This window comes from Lepus europaeus, chromosome 1, assembly GCF_033115175.1.
Source record: "Lepus europaeus isolate LE1 chromosome 1, mLepTim1.pri, whole genome shotgun sequence".
In the NCBI taxonomy this organism is placed as follows: Eukaryota; Metazoa; Chordata; class Mammalia; order Lagomorpha; family Leporidae; genus Lepus; species Lepus europaeus.
In genome coordinates this window covers 145450521-145475817 of record NC_084827.1, presented here as the reverse complement: position 1 = coordinate 145475817, position 25297 = coordinate 145450521, and the positions used below count along the sequence as shown (strand labels likewise).

Here is a 25297-nt window from a genome sequence, read left to right as displayed (position 1 = left end):
GGTCCCCTGCTTCGGGCTGGAGTTTTAGCACTGCACCCTTGTCGGGGAGACCTGGAATAACGGCTGCTGTCTTAACAGCAGTGCTGACCCATTTTAGTGTGTGCAACTGGATAAGTGCTGCAGTTCATTAACTAACAGTATCGCAAAAATTGTGTATGGCTCTATATTATATTGCAAGGCTGTGCCGAGTGACACGTTTGGCTTTTAGGGAAACCTTTCTCTTTTCCTTCCCCTCCGATGCGGTTGTGGTGGGCATATCAATAACGTCACCAAGAAGGAGCACTTCTTAGGGACTTCAGGTCTTTCCAAGATTCAGTTAAAAGGAGCTTTCCTAAATACAATGAGCAGTATTTAATTTCGGAAATGCACTTTATGAAACTTCTGTTTTGTGAATGCCTCTTACACAAAGTATCTACTTGGCTAACTCAGCAAGAAAGGTTAATGTACACATTTCATGGGTAACATCCACACCTTGAGATATCGCACTGCCTCCTGCATAGTCCCTAGAAGAAAGCCATGAGATGAGGATGCTATGTCAGGGTCTTTTTCTTTCTTCTCCTGTATCTGGGACCCCCCAGTAGCTCTCCCTGCCCCTTATCAGTTCATCTTCTGCATCACTCTCTCACCCTACCCATTCCAGCCCTCCCATGGCTTTCTATAAAGCAGAGTGTATGACTCATTGTTTTTTTAACTTAAAAATAAATTCCCTTTCTAAAAATATCCAAATAAAACAGAAAATGCAGTCATTTTAAATGATATTTAGATAGGCTAATTTTCTGTTGTGGCTCTTCGAGAAGGTTTCTCTGATCCGATTTACCCACTGTCGGTAGACGGTGTGAGAATTGTTTATTTCAATTGTTTATTACGCACTGTCGCAGAAGGTGTGAGAATTATTTCAATTGTTTATTGCGCACTGTCGGAGACGGTGTGAGAATTGTTTATTTCAATACACGCTCCCACCGCAGACCCGCGGCGGGGAGTGTCCAGCCCGGGGCGTCCGTGCCTTCCTCCCACCCCAGCTCCCGGGGACGCGGGGCCAGGCGGAGCAGAGGCGGGCGGGGACCTGGCTCGGGCGTCTGCGGTCTGGCCGGGCGCTGCGAAGCCGCCGCCTCCCGCAGGTCCCGGAGGCCGGCGCGGGCCCGAGGCCGTGGCCCTGAGGGAGCCCCGCGGGGCGAGCGCCATGAGGGACGACTCGGGGTTTCGTGTGGAGCAGGGCCGCCCGGTGAGTGGCCACGGGGGACGGGGTCAGGGTCTCCTGGGGCCCCAGCGGCCCTCGGCGCGGGGCAGAGGCCGGCGGTGGGGGGCAGCAGCGGCCTGCCCTACTGGCCTCGGCCCCCTGAGCCGTTACCGGAGCCCGCAGCTGGCGGGGAGCGTCCCGCTCTTCCAGGCTCCATCGGGAGCGGCGGGCCTTGCGCCCGGAGAGAGATCCTTGTGGCTGCGGAGCTTTGAAACCCAGGTCCTCCCTCCCGCCCCGCACACAAACGCTGGGGAAACCGTGATTGGAGCCCCACGCACGCCGGAGCCTCTGCTGTCGGCCCGTCGGCCCCGGCTCCGGAGCCCAGTTTCTCGCACGGCCAGTCTGCAGAGGCCAGGCCCGCCCCGGAGCCTCACAGCCCCCTCGCCCGCCCTACTGCCCACCGAGGGGTCTGCGGGCCCGAAGCGGCCTGGGCCACGCAGCCCGAGGACGCACTGCGCCTGCGCGGGCGGCCGGGCGGGCGGGGGTGGCGCCGCGCGCCTTAGCGGCCGGAGGCCTGCGGGCCCCGGCTTTAGACAGAATGGGGAAGAAGCAGGTGGTAAGCGAGCGGTGCTTGTGTTTGAGCGGTTAGGATTCTTGTCTCGGGTTGAGCCGTCCTGCTTTTGAGGGGCTTAGAGGTTGGGTTTCTGGGTGGGTGAAACGTCATTTTTTTGCGGGATGTTTGAATGAGGGAGTTAGCAAGTGCACTGGGCCTTGGGCTAGAACGCGCTTCGTAGCATCTTTAGAACAGCGAGGCTTTCGTGCGACTCATTTGCAGTGTAATGTTTGACCACTGCGTAGGATTAAGACAGTCAGCCTTGTCCTGCATCTTGGAGCATTTGCATTCATCTACTATTTGAACGGAAGGATTGCTGGGTGAGACCAACTTCTAGTCTCTAGAATTTAACCGCGCTGTCTCCTGCAAGTAGCGAGATCCGTGGAACCTTAAATTGTTGATTTTGAAGGATTCCAGGACGCATCTTAGCTGCAGTGCTGTCTGCACTGCTAACACGAGTTTTCTCATTCATATCAACCTTTCTGCCCTACAGTCCTGTCTGTAGCATTGGTTCTTGCTGCAGTCTTTGAAAAGCAAGTTACAAGTAGTGGCTGAAACCTTCCATTGGCTTCCTGTTGAATTAGAACAAAACCCAGACTCCTTCCATTGGCCTGCGAGACCCTGGGGAGTCTGCCTGGGAGCAGCTGCGGCCTTTGCTGCCCTTTAACCCTGATTCTACCATTACCCCTCACCGGTGGCCTGGTTATCCGAGATGGGACCCATCAGATTTTTCTGTGACTCTGAACAGCAGGCTGTTGAAAGAATTTTACGGTATTTGAGATTACATGAAGATGCCCCAGGCTTTTACTTATCCACGCTATTTTTCCCTCCCTCCCACCCCTCATAGCGGCCTCCACGAGCTCTTCCACCTGTGCCAAGGTAAACATGATTGACCGTAACTTGATTGTTGAACTTTAAAAACATAAAGTGAATAAAGTTTGACGTGTAGCGTTGAGAAAGTATGATTCAGAAGAAGCTTCCAAAAATTTAAAGATAAAACATCTTTGGGTCCTGAGGATAGCAGTTGTAACTGAATGTTCTCCTTTATTCAAAAACCTGATTGTCACCGTGGTGTGCTGGGGGAGATCCGTGCTTGTTAGTAGAATTCTGATCCTCTTTTGTTTGCCAGAATAGTTTCCTGAGAGTTTAAGCTGATTATAGTGAGTGACAAATAAGAGTTCCTAATCTGCTTTCTTATAGACAATAGGGAATATGGGTATGTGGGTCTTGAAAATGTTAGGGTTATTTTATTAGTAGTATTACATGGTATAGTTCTTACAAATAATAAGCTAGTTTGTAACCTGGCTGACATTGTGTGAAAGCTGATTTTATTTTAAGTATATAATGGTTTCAGTTATTTTTAAGTTTAATTTTAAGTAGATTTGTAATTAATGGTTTCTTTTTTGTTGTTTTTCTCCTGCTGACTACATTTGGTCGGTATTATATGAAGTGCTATTCAAGGTAAGTTTATTATTATGTAAAATTATCAAAATATAATACTTGTGTTAAAACTACTATATTCAAAAATTAATGTTCCCAAATTAGTTTGATTCCTTAACTTGTTTTAAAATTTAATATGGATGCCATTTTAAAAGTATAGCTGGTCTATAACACTAAATGACTTTGACCATTAGAAAAGCATTATCTTCCCCAAACAGAGTGAGCAGAGCATAAGTCACTAGTCTAAGCGCCCTAACCGGGACTGCACCTTCCTTTTTCCCATTTGGTCAGGACCAGTGAAGTTAGGCTGCACTAACAACCCCCAAACCTCAATGATTTAATATCACGCAGGGTTACTTCTAATTAATGTGAAGTCAATGCCCCCCGCCCCCCTTTAAAAAAAAGATTTATTTACTTGAGAGGTAGAGTTAACAGAGAGAGGGGAAGACAGAAAGTTCGGTCTGCTGGTTCATTCCCCACATGGCTGCAACGGCCGGAGCTGGGCCAATTGGAAGCCAGGAGCTTCTTCTGGGTCTCCCACATGGGTGCAGTAGCCCAGGCAGTTGGGCCACTGCTTTCCCAGGCCATAGCAGAAAAGCTGGATCGGAAGAGGAGCAGCCAGGATTTGACCAGGCGGTCATATGGGATGCCTGCACCACAGGCGGAGGCTTAGTCTACTACGCCACAGTGCCAGCCCCCTGCACCACCTCTTAACTAATGAAGTAGTGATCCAGACTACTTCTGTCCTGTGGTTCTGCCATCCTAACATGAGGCTTCATCAGTTGCACAGCAAGAGGAGAGAAAGCTGAAGGTTACTCATTGGCTCTTTCATGTGTCAGCCCCCACACGACACAGACTCATAGCCAATTGGCCACACCAGTCAGATGCCGCACCTGAGTGGCGGGGGGGGGGGGGGGGCAGGGCTGGGAAATGTAGGGGACTGGATGAACATGTAATCCTGTTTCCTGTGTCACAGTTTCTGACATTACTGACCAGCAGTGTGCCACTGCACTATGGGTTATCATCCTTGTCGGTGGGCTTCTTGCCTGCTTTTCCCACTGTGTAGAAGTTGGCTGGACTCAGGGAAGAGGGGGAGAAGTGTGTCTTGCTATAAGTTCTTGTCTGACTGTTGCCCGTGTTGAATGGTAGGCAGCCTTTTCTATTGCTGTTCTTTCTGTCTTGTAGATGATATTCCACTTAGTCGTCCTAAGAAAAAGAAGTCCCGAACAAAAACGCCTGGTAAGAAGTTGTTCTTTGTTGTGTGGGATTGTGAGCTTGCCTAGGCGCTCAGACACGATGAACATCCCAGATCAGAGTAGCAGGGCCTGCTGTGTTTAAGATCGAATTCAGGCCGATTAGAAGCCCTGGAATTCCTGGTGGTAGTAAGGGCCAAGGCAGTACACAGGCTGAGTATTTAGAAACATCCGTGGAATAAATAGTTGGGCCCCTAAGCTCTTATTTCCACAATATTCTTGAAGTCTTTGAGGTCTTTTATCCCTGGACAAGGGATAAAATTTATTTATTTGCTTGAAAGAGTTATACAGAGAGAGAAGGAGATGCAGAGAGAGAGAGAGAGAAAGAGAGAGAGAGAAAGAGAGAGAGAGGGAGAGAGAGAGAGGTCTTCCATCCACTGGTTCATTCCTCAGTTTGCTGTAATAGCCGAAGCTGTGCCGATCCAAAGCCAGGAGCCAGGAGCCTATTCTGGGTCTCCCATGTGGGTTTAGGGGCCCAAGGACTTGGGCCATCTTCCACTGCTTTCCCAGGCCATAGCAGAGAGCTGGATTGGAAGAGGAGCAGCTGGGACTTGAACTGGCACCCATATGGGATGCGAGCACTTCAGGTTGTGGCTTTACCCATATTCCACAGTGCCAGCCCCTAAACTGTTTTTTTTTAAAGACTTATTTTAATTTTTTGAAAGAGTTACAGAGAGAGGTAGAGAGAGAGAGAGAGAGAGAGAGATCTTCCATCTGCTGGTTCACTCCCCAAATGGCTGCAATGGCTGGAGCTGAGCTGATCTGAAACCAGGAGCCAGGAGCTTCTTCCAGGTCCCCCAAGTGGGTGCAGGGACCCAAGCACTTGAGCCATCCTCTTCTGCTTTCCCAGGCATGTCATCAGTGAGCTGGATCAGAAGAGGAGCAGCCGGGACTCCAGCCAGTGCCCATATGGGATGGCAGCACTGCGGGCTAGGGCACCGGCCCCAGCATAAATTGTTTTAGGCTGTGATTGGTGCCAGATGCTGGAACAGGAAACTGGATTTTGTGCCAGAGTTCTTCAGTCCCCTTTTCAGAGAATCTCCACCTGAGAGCACGAGTCTGAAGGCAGGGCCACATCATCCATGCGTGGCAGCTCTAGGAATCGGCAGGTTCTGTGAATTCCTCATTTGTCCTACTTGTCCACTGATGGTCTAGGATGTTCCATCAGTAACTCAAACCCGAAATATCCAGAATCCATGCCCATCGTCAACAGTTAGTGTTTACCTGTTTACAGTTTTCTGTTAGTGGAAGCCAGCATTTCCTCAGCTCTCAGGCTTGCAACCTGTTACTCTTCCTTCGTAGACTCTTCTAAGCCTGAAAAGTTTCTGTAGTTGTTTCTGTTTCTGTTGTTCATAACAGGAATCTATATGTACTGTCTTGGCTTCTTTTTTAAAAAAATATTTATTTATTCATTTGAAAGTCAGAGTTACACATAGGAGAGGCAGAGACAGAGAGAAAGGTCTTCTATCTGTTGGTTCTCTCCAATTGGCCTCAACAGCTGGAGCTGCGCCGATTTGAAGCCAGGAACCAGGAGCTTCCTCTGGGTCTCCCATGCAGGTGCAGGGACCCAAAGAATTGGGCCATCCTCTCCTGCTTTCCCAGGCCACAGCAGAGAGCTGGATTGGAAGTGGAGCAGCTGGGACTCGAACTGGTGACCATATGGGATGCCGGCACTCTAAATCCTTAAGAGCATTGGACAATAGCAATTTTATTTTTTTTGCTAATTTATTAGATGAAAAGTCACTTTTTAAAAATTTTGCATCTCTCTTTAGTACTGGGGAGGTTAAATGACTTTTCAGTTCATTAATACATTTCTGTTTCATGGTCTGTGAAGAATGTAGGCAAGAATATGGTCAAGTAAAGTTCCAATCTGCGGAAATTATGTTAAAAGATTTCATGGAGGGAGAAGTTGAAGTGGTTGATCAAATGAAGAGATATGTAACTTACCTGTTAATTCCAGGCATCCATGATGATTTTATTAACAGAGGACTAAACTGTAGCAGATGTGCGTAATGTTTTTTCTGCCAAGGGCCATTTGGCTATTTATAACATCATTCACAGGCCATGAAAAATTGTCAACTTAAAAGTAGCCTGCAGAAGGAGGGAGTGGGGATGAGACAAAGAGAGAAGGAGAGAGAGGGAGAGAGAGGTCTTTCATCCATTGTACTACACCATAAATCCCCAGAACAGCCAGGGCTGGGCAAGGTAAAAGTCAGGAGCCAGGAACTCCATCTGGGTGTCCTACACAGGTGGCAGGAACCCAAGCCCTTGAGCCCTCCCTTGTTGATTCCCAGTTGCGTCAGCAGGAAGCTGGATCTGAAGTGGGGGCAGAACTCTGGAATACAAGCGTCATAAGTAGTGGCTTAACCTGCTGCACCACAACACCTCCCTTATATTTTTGCCTTTTGAAAGTTCTGAGTGTTCTGAAGTAATTTCTCCTTCTGAAGTGATTTCTTCCTCTTTCTTTTTTTTTTCCCTCCATTTCCTCAGCCTTTTCTATTCCCCCTTTGTCACCTAAAGCCTAAAGTTAGAGTTGACGAGGGAGGAACTGAGATTTGGGGTGCCACCAGGGAAGAGAAGGGATGATTACATAGGAAACACTCTGGCTACCTTTTGTCGTCTTTTTTTTTTTTTTTTTTTTAAATTTTTGACAGGCAGAGTGGACAGTGAGAGAGAGACAGAGAGAAAGGTCTTCCATTTGCCGTTGGTTCACCCTCCAATGGCCGCCGCGGTAGGTGCGCTGCGGCCGGCGCACTGCACTGATCCGATGGCAGGAGCCAGGTGCTTCTCCTGGTCTCCCATGGGGTGCAGAGCCCAAGCACTTGGGCCATCCTCCACTGCACTCCCTGGCCACAGCAGAGAGCTGGCCTGGAAGAGGGGCAACCGGGACAGGATCGGTGCCCCGACCGGGACTAGAACCCGGTGTGCCGGCGCCGCAAGGTGGAGGATTAGCCTAGTGAGCCGCGGCGCCGGCATCCTTTTGTGGTCTTTTACAGACCCAGGGATGCCTGCTCAAGTTGCCCTCTCTTGTTTTCTGCTGTTTTTCTGTAGCCAGTGCTTCTTTGGAGGGCCTTGCTCAGACGGTTATGAACAGACCATGTGAAGATGGTGAGCCACCGACTAAAGAACTCAAAGAGAATCCTGAGGTTCCTGTTCAAAGGAGGCAGAAGAAGACACGGCAGCCTCTGGGTATGTGAAGAAACCACGTTAGGTTGTGAAAGCAGCTGTGAGTTTTGAGAGTATGAAAAAAATCATCTGCTCTCAGTTTTTCCCCCATCCATATCCCATAGGTGGTTTCTGACTTAAGATATTCACCACTAGAATAACTCCAGTTGCTTCAGTCAAGAACACTTTATGGCTCTCTTTTGGTCATGTGTGTATAGAGTATGAGAGGAGGCATACAAAGTTAAAATCTGGTTGCAAAAAAAAAAAAAATCTGGCTGCATAGAAGAAATTGACAAATGATGAAATGGAGATTTCAGGTTAGTAGGGAAAGGATAGATTCTGCATTAACAATAAAATAGTGAAACAGCAGCCAGTATGTATTGTCTTTTTATGTCCGAAGCACTGTTCACCAAATACACATGAAAAGGTTTGTCAAAGTGAAATAGTGACATGGAAAATCAAAAACAAAATGGCTTGGAGAATCTTATTTTTGTGTATAATCAGTGCTCGTGTTAATTGCCTAGGGCTTCCATGACAGGTTACCATAAAATCATGATTTAAAACACCGGAAATCTGTCCTCTCCCAGTTGAGGAGGAGAAAGTCTGACCTTGTGGCATCTGCCGGGCCCTGCCCCTTCCTGAGGCTCTGGGGAAGACTTCTTCCTTGCCTCTCGGAGCTGCTGGAATCGTTGACCGTCCTTGGCCTTCTTTGGCCTTGTGGGAGCGTAATGCCAGTCTCTGCCTCTTTCCTTTCCTCGTGTGTCTGTGTCCGGAGTTATGAGGACGCCAGTCATTGGACTTAGGGCCCATCTTGATCCAGCTTGGCTTCATTTTAACTTGATTATATCTGCAAAGACCCTACCTATTTCCAAAAAAAAAAAAAAAAAAAAAAAAAAAAGGACTATATTCACAGGTACTGGGAATTAGAATTTATATATATTTTTTGATCACAATTCAACCCACATGATAACTATATATATCTGAGGGGGTTTCAGAAAGTTTGTGGAAAAATGGAACCAAAAGATAATGTACATTTTCACAAGCTTTTTGAAGTCTTCTCATAACTCATACAATGTAAAAGTGCAGAAAAAAAAAACCCAAAAACCAAGGATAGAATCAGAAACAACAGGGCTTTTTTTTAGAAGGAGGAAGGAAGGGAGAGTGATTTTAATTTTCTTTCCTCATTTATGTTTTACTAATTTTTCGTATGTTGAGTACGACATTTACAATAATGAGCAAATAGATAAAGAGTTTTGTTAAAGTGAAACAAAAGGAAGGAGCAAAGATTGTGAGATTAGCTCTCTCTAGTAACACCAGCCCCTATAAATGACTTATTACAAATTAGTCTTCCCAATTAATTACTTGTTGCTGTAGAAAACAGCAAGTCCTGAGTGGATGGAAAAATTAATGGAGTAGAGGTGTCTGAAACTAGCAGAGTCGGGCAAATGAAATAGTTTAGAGAGGGAAGTTGAACTGGAAGCAACAGTGCCTGGGCGATCTGAGTATCTACGAGGAGAAGTTGGAGGAAGGGCAGAAGAAAGAAAAATAAAAACAGAAATGATTGCCACACGAACTTTTCTTCAGTGAATGATGTAGTTCACTGGCACGAAATATATTTTACATTGAAACGGGTGAATTACTAAAATCCATTAGGGTACAAATCTGAAAATCAAGATGGATACAAATAACTACTAATAAGTATTAAAATTTGTGGGAAAATGTCTCTATACAAATGACTTGACTAGTTTTAGAAAATTCAGGACCTAGCTAAGTTTTGGGCCAAAGAGCACCTGTCACTGTCATGCTAGAATGCAGTCTTGCAGGTCCAGCTTTTAAAATTTGGGGGCTTAGAATCTTATTTGACTTTTGTTTTGTTTTTCTCAGGCTGACCATGGTTGGCTCTACTGCTTGTGTTGTATTTCCCGGCCAGGCTGTAAGTTTTTTATGAAGGTAGAATTCTAGGGGCTTGAAGGCATTGCAGGGAGCTAGGATATCCAGGTAGGAAGAGAAGCTAGTGGGTTAGAAGTCTCCATAAACCCATTTAACCACAATTCCCATGCTGTTTACTGAAGAGTTATCAGAGCAGGCCTGAGACTGCTAGAGAGGCCTGCTTGTGAGAGTACTTGGTCTTTAACTCATTTCCCAGGGCTTGGATGGTCCTGGTTCCCTACACGGATATAAACTTTCCCTGTAATATAAGGTTGGCTCACTATGAGTTATGCTGTACCCCTGCTTCCCTTCTGGGGACCTGGAGTTTTCACACATGCTAAGCCTATGGGACCTGTCCCTAATCAATCCTTGGGCACCGAGTCTTGAGTGTGTCACCCCTGTAGTCCCAACTCCCTGCTGGCAGCCTTGTGCCTCTTGTTTGATTCTTGGAGAGTGCCCTTGGAAGCCTATGCCGGGTTTCTCCTGGACTTCGCACCATGTGCTGTTTCCCTTTGCTGATGTTTCTTCATGTTCTACTGCTATAGTACTTTGCAACTGTGAGCATCATGATTTCTGAGCCCTGTGGGTCCTTCCAGCAAAGCACTGAATCAGGAGGTAATCTTGGTGATTTCCAGCACACTCTATTGGGTTCCTTAAATTTTTTCATATCATTCAGCATTTCAATTTCAGATTTTATGCCAAGAGTTTGGAGATGTAAAATTAAAAAAAATTAAAAAATCTTCAAATAGTGGAGATAATTTTTCACTAATTAAAATTATTAAAATCCTCATGTCTTACAAAAGTCTTATATATTATTTTTCTTTTTACTTTATAGTCATTTGCAAACTTATTTCATTTTCAGAACCAGAGACTTCTTCCCCCCAAAAGAAGACGTCTAATCCATCTTTATTACGAAATGAGAATGGTATTGATATGGAACCAGCTGAGGGGACAGTTATTCAAAAACCTCGAAGGAAGACAAAGTAGGAATCTATTTATTCTAAATATTTTCCAGGGTTTCTCTAATATATACTTCAGACTTCTAAAATGGAAGCATCTCATTAAGTCTTATTAAATACTTGTATATGTTCATCTCTAGGATAAGTAGTATTGAAAAATATCGGTTAAATTGGTCTAATGATAAGTTTTATTTATTTTTTGTTCTTTTTTTAAAATTTTATTTATTTATTTATTTGAGAGGTAGAGTTATAGGCAGTGGGAAGGAGAGAAAGAGAGAAAGGTCTTCCTTCCACTGGTTCATTTCTCAAATGGCTGCAATGGCCAGAGCTGGGTTGATCCAAAGCCTGGAGCCAGGAACTTCTTCCTGTTCTCCCACGTGGTGCAGGGTCCCAAGCACTTGGGCCATCTTCCACTGCTTTCCCAGGCCATAGCAGAGAGCTGGATTGGAAGAGGAGCAGCTGGGACTTGAACCAGCACCCATATGGGATGCTGGCTCCACAGATGGAGAATTAACCTACTGCACCACAGAACTGGCCCCTTAATGATAAATTTTAAAAGAGTGAAAGAAGAAAACATTAGTATTGTACTTCAATAAAAAGTTATGAGAGCCATCTCTGAAAAAGAGGAATACAAATGGATTTTACATAAATCACAAAATTTGGATACTATGAATGTTTAAAATTAAGGGAAAGAAAATAGGCTCTTGTAATTTATTTTCTTATAACAAAATTATAATTGTTCCAGAAATAAGCAAAAGTATATTTTAGAATATGAAATTGTATCTCAGATAACATAGAGGGATATACTTTAAAAGAACATACTGGAAATTATATAACACTATGATTTGATTTTGGACATGATCCTATAAATAGTGACCTATGTCTATATAGAATCATATAAATTTAAGTTTGGAAAGACTGATCTAGTTCAGTCACTACATTTTCCGGTTGAGAAAACTGATGCCCACAGAAATAGGCAGCTTGCTGCACATAGCAGTTAATAACAGATCCATCTGAGTGAAAACCGAATTTCTTTTCTCCAACTCTATGGTTCTTTCCATTGTTTTCCTAGATAGTTCCTTTTGTGGGTCTGTAGAAATTTAGTAATCATTTTTCTTGCATTCTCCCTGATGACAGGAAGACCCAGCCAGCAGAAATACAGTACGCCAATGAGCTTGGGGTGGAAGATGAAGACATCATCACCGATGAGCAGAGTCCTCCGGAGCAGCAGGCGAGATTCACTGCCCCCACCGGCGTTAGCCAGCCTGTAGGCAAAGTGTTTGTGGAAAAAAGCCGTAAGTCGCTCCTTGTTTTGGCACATGAGTTTTTTGAGAATTATACAGGGATATCCTTTGAGCTGGTAATTATATTCCTGGAAGTCTGAATTAAGGAAATAAGCAAAAATACAAACAGCTATACACAGATCTAGTAAGTACACTATCATTCATGTGAGAGAAAAACTAGAAACAATCTAAATGTGACACAGAAGGGGAATGGCTTTTGTAAGGTATGGTCTGATCCGAAGTGGGGAACATTTATAACATCATTTGCCAGACATTGAAAAGTATTGACTTAAAAGTTAGCCTATTGTAGATTTACTGAATTTCCAGTTCTGCCTGCAGTTGCCTTGGCGAGGCCAGACCACATGATTGCATGCTTTGTCCAGCTCCTGGGCTGGATGTTCCTTACCCCTATATAATAAAATATTGTGTACCATTCAGTGTTTAGGGGACATTTTTAATTTCTGAGGTTCTAATGAAAAATGAGCATGAACATATTGTAAGATTATGGGATTGCCCCACCACCACCACCCATTTTTTTGTGCTTTGTTGTACTTTTACAGATTTTCTATAATTATTGTAGTAGTTGTGGTGGTGGTGCAGGTAATGATACAAATTCTACAAATAAAAATAAATATGAGAAAAGACATGGTAATACCTCCATATTAAATAAGACATTATATTGCATATATGGCTTTTAAGACTGTTTGCTGCATGTCTTAGCTTGGGCTACTTTAACAGAATACCATAGACTGGGTGGTTTAAAAGCAGACATTGACATCTCACAGTTGTAGAAGCTTGTATGCCCAAGAAAAGGTGCTGTAGAGTCAGTTCTTCGTGAGAACCTCTTCCTGACTGGCAGATGGCTCCCTTCTCACTGTGCCCATCCTGAGATGGAGCTCTGTTGTCTCTGCCAATCCAGTCACGTGCTCTTGTGACCCCATCTAAGCTTGCCTAGCTTCCAGCCACCCCACCTGCAAATGCCATCACACTGGGGGACAGGGCTTCAACATAGAAATTTTAGGGGGACACCTTCAGTTCCTAATGCAGTGCTCCAGGAAAACCCACCCAAAGTATTATCATGACCATATGCTACTTCCTTGGATTGTTGTGGATATGCTGCCCAAAGAACTTACCTGAAACGTGAAGGTTAGTCTTAATATGTGTTGCAGTGGATTCATTCTGAGAGGAGGAGCGTGGTGGGGACAAGAGGCACTGAGTCACCACACAGACCCTGGGAGTCAGGTGAAAGCGGGCCAGAGGCGAGCAGCCTGCAGACTCGTTTATTTCAGTTGGTACAGTGGCTTAAATAGCCAAGGCAGCCTATCTGGTCAAGGGGTGGTTTATGCTCTAACCAATCACAGCCTGTTGCCAGGCAGTATCCGAAGTCATCCAATCACAGCCTGTTGCCAGGCAGGCTCTGTTGCCAGGTGGGTTTCAAAGCCATTCCTGAGTAACTGACACTGGCTTGCCAGTGGCCATCTTGGCATGGCCTTCTCATTCCACCACAAATATGCAATTGAGATTTTGTGCAATTTGTTTTAAAATTCTGATTCTGTAAGATCCCATCTAGGGGGTCCTGGAGTACTTGGCCAATGGGAAACCTGTGGCTTAGAGAAGCTAATTGACTTCCCAGCATCTCACAGTTGGTTAATGTAGAACAGGGGCTTGTACCAGCATTTCATGGCTTTTGGTCAAACATCTTTACTAAATTATTATGTGGCCATTTAATGTACTCCAGTCTACTTTGAAGCAATATCACTCAATCCTTATTTTTTTTAAAGATTTATTTTACTGATTTGAAAGGCAGAGGGACAGAAAGGAGAGACCGTATGAGGGGGAGCTTCATTGCTGCTTCACTCCCCAGATGGCTGCAATAGCCAGGGCTGGGCCAGGCTGAAACCAGGAGCCAAGAACTCCATCCGTGTCTCCCACATAGGTGGCAGGGGCCCAAGCACTTGGGCAATTTTCTGCTGCCTTTCCAAGCGCATTAGCAGGGAGCGGGATTGGAAGCAGAGTAGTCAGGACTTGAACTAGTGTTCATATGGGATGCCAGTGTCATCGGTGGCAGCTTAACCTGCTGTGCCACAATGCTGGCCAGAACCTTAGTTTTATTTTTGCTTCCTTTAGCACAGAAACTTCCTTGCTAGACTGTTTGACCGGAAAAAGGCACAGTGCTTTTGTTGTGTGCACAGAAGTTGCCTTTTCTTAGGGAAAATAAGTGTCATACCCCTTTGGTCCTCTCCAGCGTCTGAGAGTTGGGTTTGGTGAGAGTAACTGCAGCGGAACCTTTCCTGCCTTTGCTGGCCCCGGAGTCCTTTGTGGATTCCCAGATATCAGAAGGGGCCGCCTTGAGCAGAAGGGGTGAAGTCCTGCTTCCACCACGTTGCTGCGCTGCTTCTTGACTGTTGCTTTTCACAGGAGTCTTCTTCCGTGAAGTTCATGAAACACCCTGTTTGTTTTCTGTCACCACAGAAAGCCATGACACATGTCCCAGCATCTTTTGCTAATCAATTTGCAGTGGTTTTCCAACATTGACTTACTTTGATGATATATGCATTTAGACTTTAATACTTCCAAAGTCTCTAAGGTAGAATTTTGTAGATTAGGTCATGTCATGTTCAAGGTCTTTAGACTTTATTTTGAGTTGAAAGTTCATGATTGTATTTTATGAAATATAACTGATTTCTTACATGGTTACTTTACCATTGATCTGGAGTGGAGAAGAAAGCACGTTGACAATGCTTACTTTTGGAAGTGCAAAATAGGATGTTTAACCTAAAGCAAAGAGCCTCAAGAAGTAGGTACTGAATCAAGGAGAGTTTTTTTTTAATTTTAATTTTAATTTTTAAATTTTTTTTATTAGGCAGAGTTAGACAGTGAGAGAGAGAGAGAGACAGAGAGAAAGGTCTTCCTTCCATTGGTTCACTCCCCAAATAGCTGCTATGGCTGGTGCGCTGTGCCAATCCAAAGCCAGGAGCCAGGTGCTTCCTCCTGGTCTCCCATGTGGGTGCAGGGCCCAAGCACTTGGGCCATCCTGCACTGCCCTCCTGGGCCACAGCAGAGAGCTGGACTGGAAGAGGAGCAACCAGGACTAGAACCCGGCACCCACATGGGATGCTGGCGCTGCAGGCAGAGGATTAGCCAAGTGAGCCATGGCACCGGCCCAAGGAGAGTTTTTAAATAGAAAACAGTCAGTCTCTGCCTGAGGCTTCTTGAGTGTGGAACGCTGAAAACCACCGCCAAGGCTGTTAGTAACTGTGTCATGTGTTCTTAGGGCGATTCCAGGCCGCTGACCGTTCAGAGTTAATAAAGACCACGGAAAACATGGACATGTCAATGGATATGAAGCTGTCCTGGACCACCAGGGATGTGGCCCTGTCAGTGCACCGGGCTTTCAGGTGGCTGCTTTTGTTGCATAAATAAATGCTTACCATGTTCCCAGCAAAGAAGCTTGGCTGTTCAATGCTGTCAGCAAATTGACAACTTAAAATGGTGGGGAGGTATATTTTTTTGAACACTCACTGGAATTAAATGATCTGCTTATCATTGTGAATAAAAAGAAAAAAAAAGTGTTCTAACATTTTCGAGAATGTTCAGTTTTTCCTTATATGTGAATGTTTTATTTCATACTTCAGTGTGATGTGTTATTCATGTATAGTAATTAAATCCTTCTTCCTTTAGGATGATTGGTCTCTTTTCTCCTGGCTTCTTGGCTGGCTGTGCAGTGTGGAACATTGTTGTGATCTATGTTCTAGCCGGAGAGCAGCTGTCTAACCTCTCAAACCTTCTGGAACAATACAAGACCTTAGCATATCCATTCCAGAGCCTTCTCTACTTGCTCTTGGCTCTGAGTACAATTTCAGCATTTGACAGGTAAGACAGTTGTGATTCCAGATCCTTCTAACTTTTCTTCAGGAAGAAATGTTGAGCAGGACTTCTAAACAATTTTCAAAATAGAATTCCAGGATATTCCTATTAAAAAACAGAGTGTGTTTCTGTTCTTTTTGGTGGCAACAGGACTGTTGTTGACCAAATGTCTTTAGAAGTCTTAACCCACTCCAACATTAACTTGCAGGTCTAAAATTTCCTCTGAATGTAATCAGCTGCAGAAGCTCTAAATATCATCGTGGAAGTTCTCTAAGTCAGGCAGAGACTGGATGCTGGGCGTAGTGTTAGCTTCCTAGGACTCCTGTAACGGAAGTACCACACACTGGCTGGCTTACAGCAACGGAAGCACATTCGTTCGTGGTTCTGGAGACTGGCAGTCAAGGTGTTGCTGTTTGATCCCTTCCTGGAGGACCCTGAGGGAGGCTCTGTTCTCCCTGTGCCCTTGCTTCCCGTGGTTGCTGGCCAGCCGTGGGATTCTTGGCTTTGAGATACATCACTCCAGTGTCTGCTGCTGTTGTCACATGGCACTCTTCCCTGTGTGTCTCTGTTCTGTGCCTCTCCTTTATGTAAAGATGCCCATCATATTGGATTAAGGTTCATTTTTATGACATTAACTTTATTATATCTTTGCAAAGACTCTGTTTCTAAATGAGGTCATTTTCATGAGTACTAGAGGTTAGGAATCCACCATACCTTTATGGGAACACACTTAACCCATTTTGTTTTTTCAAAAACAACCTAACTGTAGCCTGATGATATGGGTAATATAAAGAGATCAAAGCTAATGCAATTTTGCAGATCAAGCTTAATTTGTTTCTTTAGATGTCTAATGAAAAATACTGCCTTCTGGTTAGATATTTTATGTGGCCTTTACAAATAAGATAATTCTTTTGTGTATAAGTATAAATTGTAGCTACTTAAAGACTAGTAATATGTGGTGGTATAGAATAGAGAAAGAGAAAACTACACAGGGAAATAAAGTTTAGAACTGCACTGCAATAAGAAGCATCTGTGTTTTCTAGGATTGACCTCGCTAAAACCTCAGTAGCAATCCGAAATTTTTTCACCCTGGATCCAACCGCTTTAGCATCTTTCTGTGAGTAAAGAGTTTCCTTTGATAACTGAGTTATGCTATAATTTTAAACCAGGAAGAAGATACTCTTATTTTTACAAAGTGTTCATATTATTGCTCCCTATAAACATTACCCCTAGATGTTCAGTGAATTTGTAATGAAAAATATAATAGGCAGAATTTTCATAGAATTATTTTTCAATAGAGGTTAATCCAGATTGTTTTCTTAAAAGCTTAATTTATTATTCTACATTATTTAGTTTTTAGCTTTTGTAGTTTCTTCTTCACAGAACTGTATCAGTATGGCCTTTCTGTAAACTTATTTTACATCTTTATGATAACTTTGTTCTAAGTTAGGAGACTGTTAATAAAATTAGCTTTAAGACCTTGAGCAAGTCATTTAATTTCTTAAAAGATCTAGATTCTTGCCAGTTCTGATGATGCAGTAGTGAGCATCTCAAGACCCTTCTGCACCTGTTTTCTTGAAGAATAGTGTAAGGCTACTCAGCCTATTGGGATTGATCAAGTGAATTTCTTTTACATCATCACTCAGCAAAGTACAGATTACTTTTGACCTTCAGATAATCTGTAAATTCAAATTAATACCTGGTTGTTAAAATTATTAGTAATTTCATTTGTCTTTTTCTCAGTGTACTTTACTGCTCTTATACTATCTCTGAGTCAGCAAATGACAAGTGACAGAATCCACCTTTACACACCTTCTTCTGTTAATGGTAGCCTCTGGTAAGAACTCACAATAACGTTAGCAATTGTTAATGGTAATAACAGCAGCATGGGGAGTAATGTACTTTACTTGTCCTTTTGCTTTTTTTTTCATATTTTCATCTATAAATAATATAGGCTCTTTTTTTTTTTTCAAAAATGTGGCAAAAAAATACCTATTCCTCTGGTTAATGAACAGCTATTGTTATGTACACCTGTATTTTTAATGAAATGTCTTTTAAAAAGATCTGTTTTAGGTATTCAGTTAGAATTTCAAAATAAGTCACCACTTGATGGACCGGAGGGGCTCTGTACCCTTACCCCGAGTCAGGGAGCCTGAGACCCCACTGTAGTGATGAAAGAGGGTGGCCAGGAGCAATGCTAGAAAGGGAGCCAATACCTGCAGATCAGTGGCCCCCATGAAGATGAAACTCTGAGGTGAAGTCTTTTTTGAGAAAGTGGTTAGAGGGTGGGTAAAGAAAGAAGGGAAAGATAGTTCATTTCAGAGTCATGACCAGGTATTGGAAGGGGGATGTTGGAGAGTATTTTTTGTTAACACTAACTTTCCAGTTATATTAATGCACAGAGCAGGTCTTCTTAGGGTTCCAATAACCTTTGAATTCTTGCTGTCATATATGGTATACTTTAATTTCATGCTTTACTTATTATTTCTCTAGGAGAGAACTATGGTTTTTAAAAAATCATAAAATTGATATATTTGGTTTATGGACCAAAATGAAGATATTTCTAATGAGCATTTCTGTGTCTCTAGGGCTGCAGGAATTGAGGAACAGATTGTCCAGCCGTGGATTGTGGTGAATTTAGTGGTGGCACTTCTGGTTGGATTATCTTGGCTTTTTTTGTCTTACAGGCCAGGCATGGATCTTAGTGAAGGTATTAAAGAGAAAAACAGTATAAGAATACCTTTAAATCTTCTAAAATGGTTTTATAAGTATTTAAGTATTCTTATATTGCTCCAGTAACAAAGATATCTTTAAAATAAAATAATACAAGAAGAATGAAAATAAAGTGGTTGTAACACCATGTTCAAGGGAAGCCAGGAGGAGTGTCCAGGAGAGCTGGAGTCAAAACTGCTTGATGAGGGGCTTTTGTGGCCCCTGTACTCTCCCAGGAGGTCTTGCTCCTCTTGGGGTCCATCAAGTATTTTATAGAGCCTTTGCTCTTCACCTCTGTTAGTCTATTTCTGATAACAGTGTCCCTGAATCTGAAATAAGTCATGTTTGCTCTGGGTAACCTCTGTGTCAGACATGTTCCAGTGAGTTGGCCCTGTCTCCTCCTCTCCTTGGCAGATTCCTAACCCTTCATTGTCCAATGAGGTATTTAGGAGTCCTGTCTTTAATGTGGCCACGGTGCAGGGAGATTTACCAATCTCTGGTCCCAGATCCCCACTGGAACATCTGAAGAAGTGGAATCATATTAGCAAGCTGCTAGTCCTTTAGCTCTGTGTTACGGGACTACTGAGTATTTGTATTGTAAGTCATATTTCCTTGGTAGGAAAAACAAACTTTGAGTCTCTTGTATGGGTATTTTTTAGAGTTTAGTTATTATTTTTTTTATTGACTCAAATAATTAGAACCTATGTGTCTCAGAAGTCTTAGAATGGAAAATCTTTTCAACATTTCCATTTGTAAAAACCAAGACAAAGAATGTAATCCTTTTGTGTATTCTCATTCATTAATGTGCTTTTTTTAGCATTCGATTTCTCATGTTGCTACCTTGAATATCCTGTTAGTTTATTCCTTTTGGTAGATTTTCTGTGTTTTTGAAGATCTTAGGCCTTATGCGTTTGCTGTCTTTGTTTCACTTGCTGTAGGTTTCGAGTATACAAAGAACTTTTCATCTAATACTCACAATACTTTTATAAGACTTAATTTTACTACATTCATAATTTTTTCCTTATACTTCTTGGTATTTTAGCAAATCACATATTTAAGTAATAATTTACTTATAAAAATGTCAACTACTTACATTCCACACTGAGGTTGGAATTAAAGCTATGTCCAGCCAACTTGCATAGTATCCAGTCTAAATCACAAAGTATGTTATTTAGTAAATGTTTGTAGGCACTTGCTCTCTTTTAGGGCCATGTGAGTCATATAACCTTTTATTTCTGTGTGGAGAAAAGTGAATATAAAATGAGGATAATACCTTGCTTACTGGGTTGTTTTGATGATCAAAGGCAGTAACACATTCAAGATATCCTGGCACAACCCCATGTTAGTTCCAAGCCCTTCCTCTGCATCTGTCCCCTGAGTTTTACATTATCTGGTAACTGTGGAATTAAATCTTCTGGCTGTTCAATGATGTTAGAGTCTCTACATGACTCAAGTACCCTCGTCAGAATTATTATTATTATTATTTATTTATTTATTTTTGACAGGCAGAGTGGATAGTGAGAGAGATAGACAGAGAGAAAGGTCTTCCTTTTTGCCGTTGGTTCACCCTCCAATGGCTGCTGCGGCCGGCGCATCACGCTGATCCGAAGCCAGGAGCCAGGTGCTTCTCCTGGTCTCCCATGCGGGTGCAGGGCCCAAGGACTTGGGCCATCCTCCACTGCCTTCCCGGGCCATAGCAGAGAGCTTTCCTGGAAGCGGGGCAACCGGGATAGAATCCGGCGCCCCAACCGGGACTAGAACCTGCTGTGCCAGCGCCGCAAGGTGGAGGATTAGCCTGTTAAGCCACGGCGCCGGCCCAGATTTATTATTATATTATTTCCATTATATGTCTTATTTTTCAGGGGCTTATAATAAGTATAAAACTTGAACATTCAAAAATACAAAGCATTCACATTTGTTACTAGCTCACCTTTTAAATGAGATTTCACTGTCAAGAGTTCTTGCTTGTACTGGAGGGCTTTCTTTTACTATGTATTATGTCAGTATTTCAAGAAACTATTTGTAACTCTTTGGAAGGTCCTGGGATATGATTTAAAGTATGATCTGTTAATTTTCTTTTTCAGAGTCGATGTTCTCTTTTGATGTGGAAGACTATCCTGATAAAGATAGAGGAATCAGAGCCTCCTCATAATACTAACATACCTTCAGGGATAATGGCTCAGTGTTTGTCCTATTTTTGTTTTAAATGTATTTTTATAAGATATGTATATATGTATTTTAACTGATTTTTGGATTATATAACATTGAAAAATCTCTCAAGATTATGGACAATGTTAAAATTATATCTGCTACTTGTACCTAGACAAATTTCTACGGCATTATCATCTGATTGACAAAGGAGGTAATAAGCTAAAAACCAGCTGGTGAAAGTGTTTATTTTTTATTCTGTCAAATTAGTTGTATTTGCAATCATTATAGATACTAATTCAGAAAAAGCCATACATAACCTTTTCATCATAAAATATTTATCAGGTTTAAACACAGATTTAAGGAGTAGAACAGAAAGGAAAAAAGACCTTCATTATTTATTTTGGATGTTTTGTTACTGAATAAATCGAGATATGAAATGTCTTTTCTGAAACTTAATGATTGTGCATCATGTAATGATTATAATAAAATGTAATTTGGCTCAAAAGATGCTTTACTTCATGCCTAATAAAAGGAAATGTATCTTTTTTTTTTTTAAAGTTGTATATCCAAAAAGTTCATTCCTCTTTAAAATCTGTACCAGCCATTCCCATGTCTGGTTGCACATCAGAATCATTTAGGGAGATTTAATAGCAAATGTAGCAAAAGGAAGCTGAACAGCACAAGAATTCAGGAGGCCTGTGTTTATTGGGTTCACATTCCCAGTTGATAGTTGTTTTCTTTTCTTTCTTTCTTTTTTTTTTTTTTTTTTACGATTTATTTATTTATTTGAAAGGCAGAATTACAGAGGGAGAGGGAAAGACAGAAATAGATCTTCCATCCTCTGGTTCATTTCCCACATAGCTGTGACGGCGGCGGGGACTGGGCCAGGCGGAAGCCAGGAACTCCATTCAAGTCTCCCATGTGGGTAGCAGGGACCGAAGCACTTGGGCCATCTTCTGCTGCTTTCCCAGGCACATTAGCAGGGAGCTGGATGAGAAGTGGAGCAGCTGGGACTTGAGCCTGTGCCCAAATGGGATGCTGGCAACAATGCTGCCCTCCACCCCTCCAGTTGACCTTTACCCTTTCCTTTCTTTTTTCTGTTACAATAAATACAAGTAGAAATTCTCCATATCTCTTCTCAAGCTCATCTGGAGCTCTTTGTCAAACAGATCTTTGGCTTTCCTGGAAATTCCATTTTTTTTTTAAAGATTTATTTATTTATTTGAAAGAGCTACACAGAGAGAAGGAGAGGCAGAGAGAAAGAGAGGTCTTCCATCCGCTGCTTCAGTCCCAGTTGGCCGCAATGGCTGGAGTTGTGCTGATTGGAAGCCAGGAGCCAGGAGCTTCTTCCAGGTCTCCCTCATGGGTACAGGGGCCAAAGGACTTGGGCCATCTTCTACTGCTTTCCCAGGCCATAGCAGAGCTGGATCAAAAGTGGAGTAGCCGGCATTCAAACTGGCACCCATATGGGATGCTGGCACTGCAGGCAGAGATTTACTCGTTATGCCACAGCACCGGCCCCTAAGAGTCCATGCAGTTTTGTTTTAGAGTGCACCACTTACATTTTGGATTGTCTTTTTTCTAATGGTACCATTGAATTTATTCCCCAGTATCTTAGGTTAGGTCTAGAGGCCTAGTTATATTTAGGTTAGATTTTTTTTAAAAAAAGTGTATTTATTTATTTGGATCTGGGGGAGGGGGAGAGGAAGAGAGAGAGAGAGAAAGAAAGAGAGAGAGAGAAGAACTTTCACCTGCTTGTTCATTTCCCAAACATCCACAACAGCCAGGGTTGGGCCAGGCTGAAGAGCCAGATCTCCCACATGTGTGACAGGGAAGTGCTTGGGCCATCACCTGCTGCTTTCAGATATGCACACTAGGAGGAAGCTAGATTGGAATTGGAGCAGCCAGGACTTGAACCAGGTATTTCAGTATGGGATGTGGGTGTCCCAAGTGGTGCCTTAATACACTGTGTGACAACACCAGCCTCTAGGTTAGATATTTTAAAAACTAAGATTACTTATGCTCTATGAGGGTACTTTAAAAAATTCATGAAAAAGAATTATAAGTTTATCCTGGTTAAAAATGCTTGAAGCCCATGCATACAAAGGTTCTTCAGAAAGCTCATGATAAATGCATATTAAGCAAAAAACATGCATAGACTTCAGGTTTTTTTTGCAACAAAAGAAATGATTTCTATTCAATTTTTCTGTAAACTTTTTGGAGATTCCTTATCTATGTTATGTTGCATAGCATGAACCTTTAAAGATGTCAGAGTTAGCTGCCCTTAGCACAGTGACTAAGCACCATGCAGCACAAACCCAAAATGACAACACATGTGTGTTAAGGGGCTTGGAATATTGCTCCCTGAAGAAGGCAAGGCGAGTATTAGTTTCTTGCCCCCAAAAGCTCATCTTTTGAGATTAGCGACTAGCAGAGTGAATCTACTAATAGGAATATGCCAAATAGTAGGCTTGGAGTATGTATAAATGGGTTATAAGACTTAGCCAAAAGCTGACTTTTGAGCTGACCCTTGAATAAAAGAATGATTCCAAAGAGAATAGCGAAGTTTCTGTACTGCAAAAGAAACAGTCAGGAAAGTGAAGAGGCAACCGACAGAATGGGAAAAATATTTGCAAACTATGCTACAGATAAAGAGTTGATAACCAGAATCTACAAAGAGATCAACAAACTCCACAACAACAAAACAAACAACCCACTTAAGAGATGGGCCAAGGACCTCAATAGACATTTTTCAAAAGAGGAAATCCAAATGGCCAACAGGCACATGAAAAATGTTCAAGTTTACTAGCAATCGGGGAAATGCAAATCAAAACCACAATGATGTTTCACCTCACCCCGGTGAGAATGGTTCACATTCAGAAATCTATCAACAACAGTTGCTGGTGAGGTTGTGGGGGAAAAGGGACACTAACCCACTGTTGGTGGGAATGCAAACTGGTTAAGCCACTATGGAAGTCAGTCTGGAGATTCCTCAGAAACCTGAATATAATCCTACCATACAACCCAGCCATCCCACTCCTTGGAATTTACCCAAAGGAAATTAAATTGGCAAACAAAAATGCGGTCTGCACATTAATGTTTATTGCAGCTCAATTCACAATAGCTAAGACCTGGAATCAACCCAAATGCCCATCAACAGTAGACTGGATAAAGAAATTGTGGGATATGTACTCTATAGAATACTATACAGCAGTCAAAAACAATGAAATCCAGTCATTTGCAACAAAATGGAGGAATCTGGAAAACATCATGCTGAGTGAATTAAGCCAGTCCCAAAGGGACAAATATCATATGTTTTCCCTTATCAGTGACAACTAACTGAGCACCAAAGGGGAAACCTGTGGAAGTGAAATGGACACTATGAGAAATGGTGACTTGATCAGCCCTTGCCCTGACTGTTGATGAACAACTTAATACTTTATCCCTCCTAGTTTGTTTGTTCTACTTAATGTAATTGGTTGAATTCTGTAATTAATACACAGTTATTCTTAAGTGTTGATGCTTAACTGAAAAAATGATCCCTGTTAAATTTAAGAGTGGGAATAAGAGAGGGAAGAGATGTACAATTTGGGACATGCTCAAGCTGACTTGCCCCAAACGGTAGAGTTCGAAACATACCAGGGGATTCCAATTCAATCCCATCAAGGTGGCATGTACCAATGCCATCTCACTAGTCCAAGTGATCAATTTCTGTTCACAATTGATCATAATGATAGGACTAAGAGTCAAAGGGATCACATAAACAAGACTAGTGACTGAAAATACTAACTGATAGAATAAAAAAGGGAGAAAACGATCCAACATGGGAAGCAGGATACATAGCAGACTCATAGAATGGCAGATCTCCTAAACAGCACTCTAGCCTCAGAATCAGCCCTTAAGGCATTCAGATCTGGCTGAAAAGCCCATGAGAGTATTTTAGGCATGGAAAGCCAAGACACACTGGCAAAAAAAACAACAACAACAACAAAAAAAAACAAAACCCTAAATGAAAGATCTCCACGAGTGAGATCCCAGTAGAAAGAACAGGTCATCAAAGAAGGAGGTACCTTTTTCTGAAGGGAGGCGAGAACTTCCACTTTGACTATGACCTTGTCTAAAAAAGATCAGAGTTGGTGAACTCAAAAGGCTTCCATAGCCTTGGCAACTCATGACAAGAGCCTAGGGGATTACTGATGCCATAAACAAGAGTGTCAATTTGTTAAGTCAACAACAGGAGTCACTGTGCTCTTACTCCTCATGTAGGATCTCTGTCCTTAATGTGCTGTACATTGTGATTTAATGCTATAACTAGTACTCAAACAGTATGTTTCACTTTGTGTTTCTATGTGGGTGCAAACTGTTGAAATCTTTACTTAATATATACTAAACTGATATTCTGTATATTAAGAGATTGAAAATGAATCGATGTGAATGGAAGGGGAGAGAGAAAGGGGAGGGTTGCAGGTGGAAGGGAAGTTATTGGGGGGGGGGAGCCATTGTAATCCATAAACTGTACTTTGGAAATTTATATTCATTAAATAAAAGTTAAAAAAATAAAAAATAGAATAGCAAGAAATAATGACCCTGAGATAGGAGAGTCCATTGTGGACACCTTTGGTTTCTATACCAAGAAATTTAAAGGAGTTCTGGAGGTGTCTTGCTTGCTTTGTTGGTGCTGCTGCTGCCGCCGCTGCTTTTAGCGTTGTGTGAATACCAGAGCAGTGGAAGGGTTAGATGAGAGCAAG

At 42.6% G+C, this 25297-nt stretch overlaps 1 protein-coding gene across 3 annotated transcripts; it reads left to right on the top strand.

Annotated features, from left to right (window-relative positions):
* The first annotated feature begins 1064 nt into the window (after positions 1-1064).
* On the top strand, positions 1065-21075 carry TMEM237 (transmembrane protein 237). Of its 3 annotated transcripts, none has more exons than XM_062189992.1 (13): positions 1068-1222; positions 2638-2669; positions 3241-3251; positions 4416-4469; positions 7535-7672; positions 10440-10560; positions 11674-11831; positions 15094-15217; positions 15501-15692; positions 16730-16803; positions 17430-17523; positions 18275-18396; positions 20483-21075. In XM_062189992.1, exons 1-13 carry the CDS (start codon positions 1181-1183, stop codon positions 20548-20550), a joined length of 1230 nt encoding a protein of 409 aa, XP_062045976.1. In that variant the 5' UTR covers positions 1068-1180; the 3' UTR covers positions 20551-21075. The 3 variants fall into 3 exon arrangements, 2 of the variants coding, with proteins under 2 accessions (XP_062045976.1, XP_062045984.1); XM_062190000.1 differs by lacking the exon at positions 1068-1222 and adding an exon at positions 1761-1793 and having other exon boundaries at positions 20483-21074; XR_009865813.1 differs by lacking the exon at positions 17430-17523 and having other exon boundaries at positions 1065-1222; positions 20483-20571.
* The last annotated feature ends 4222 nt before the right edge of the window (positions 21076-25297 follow it).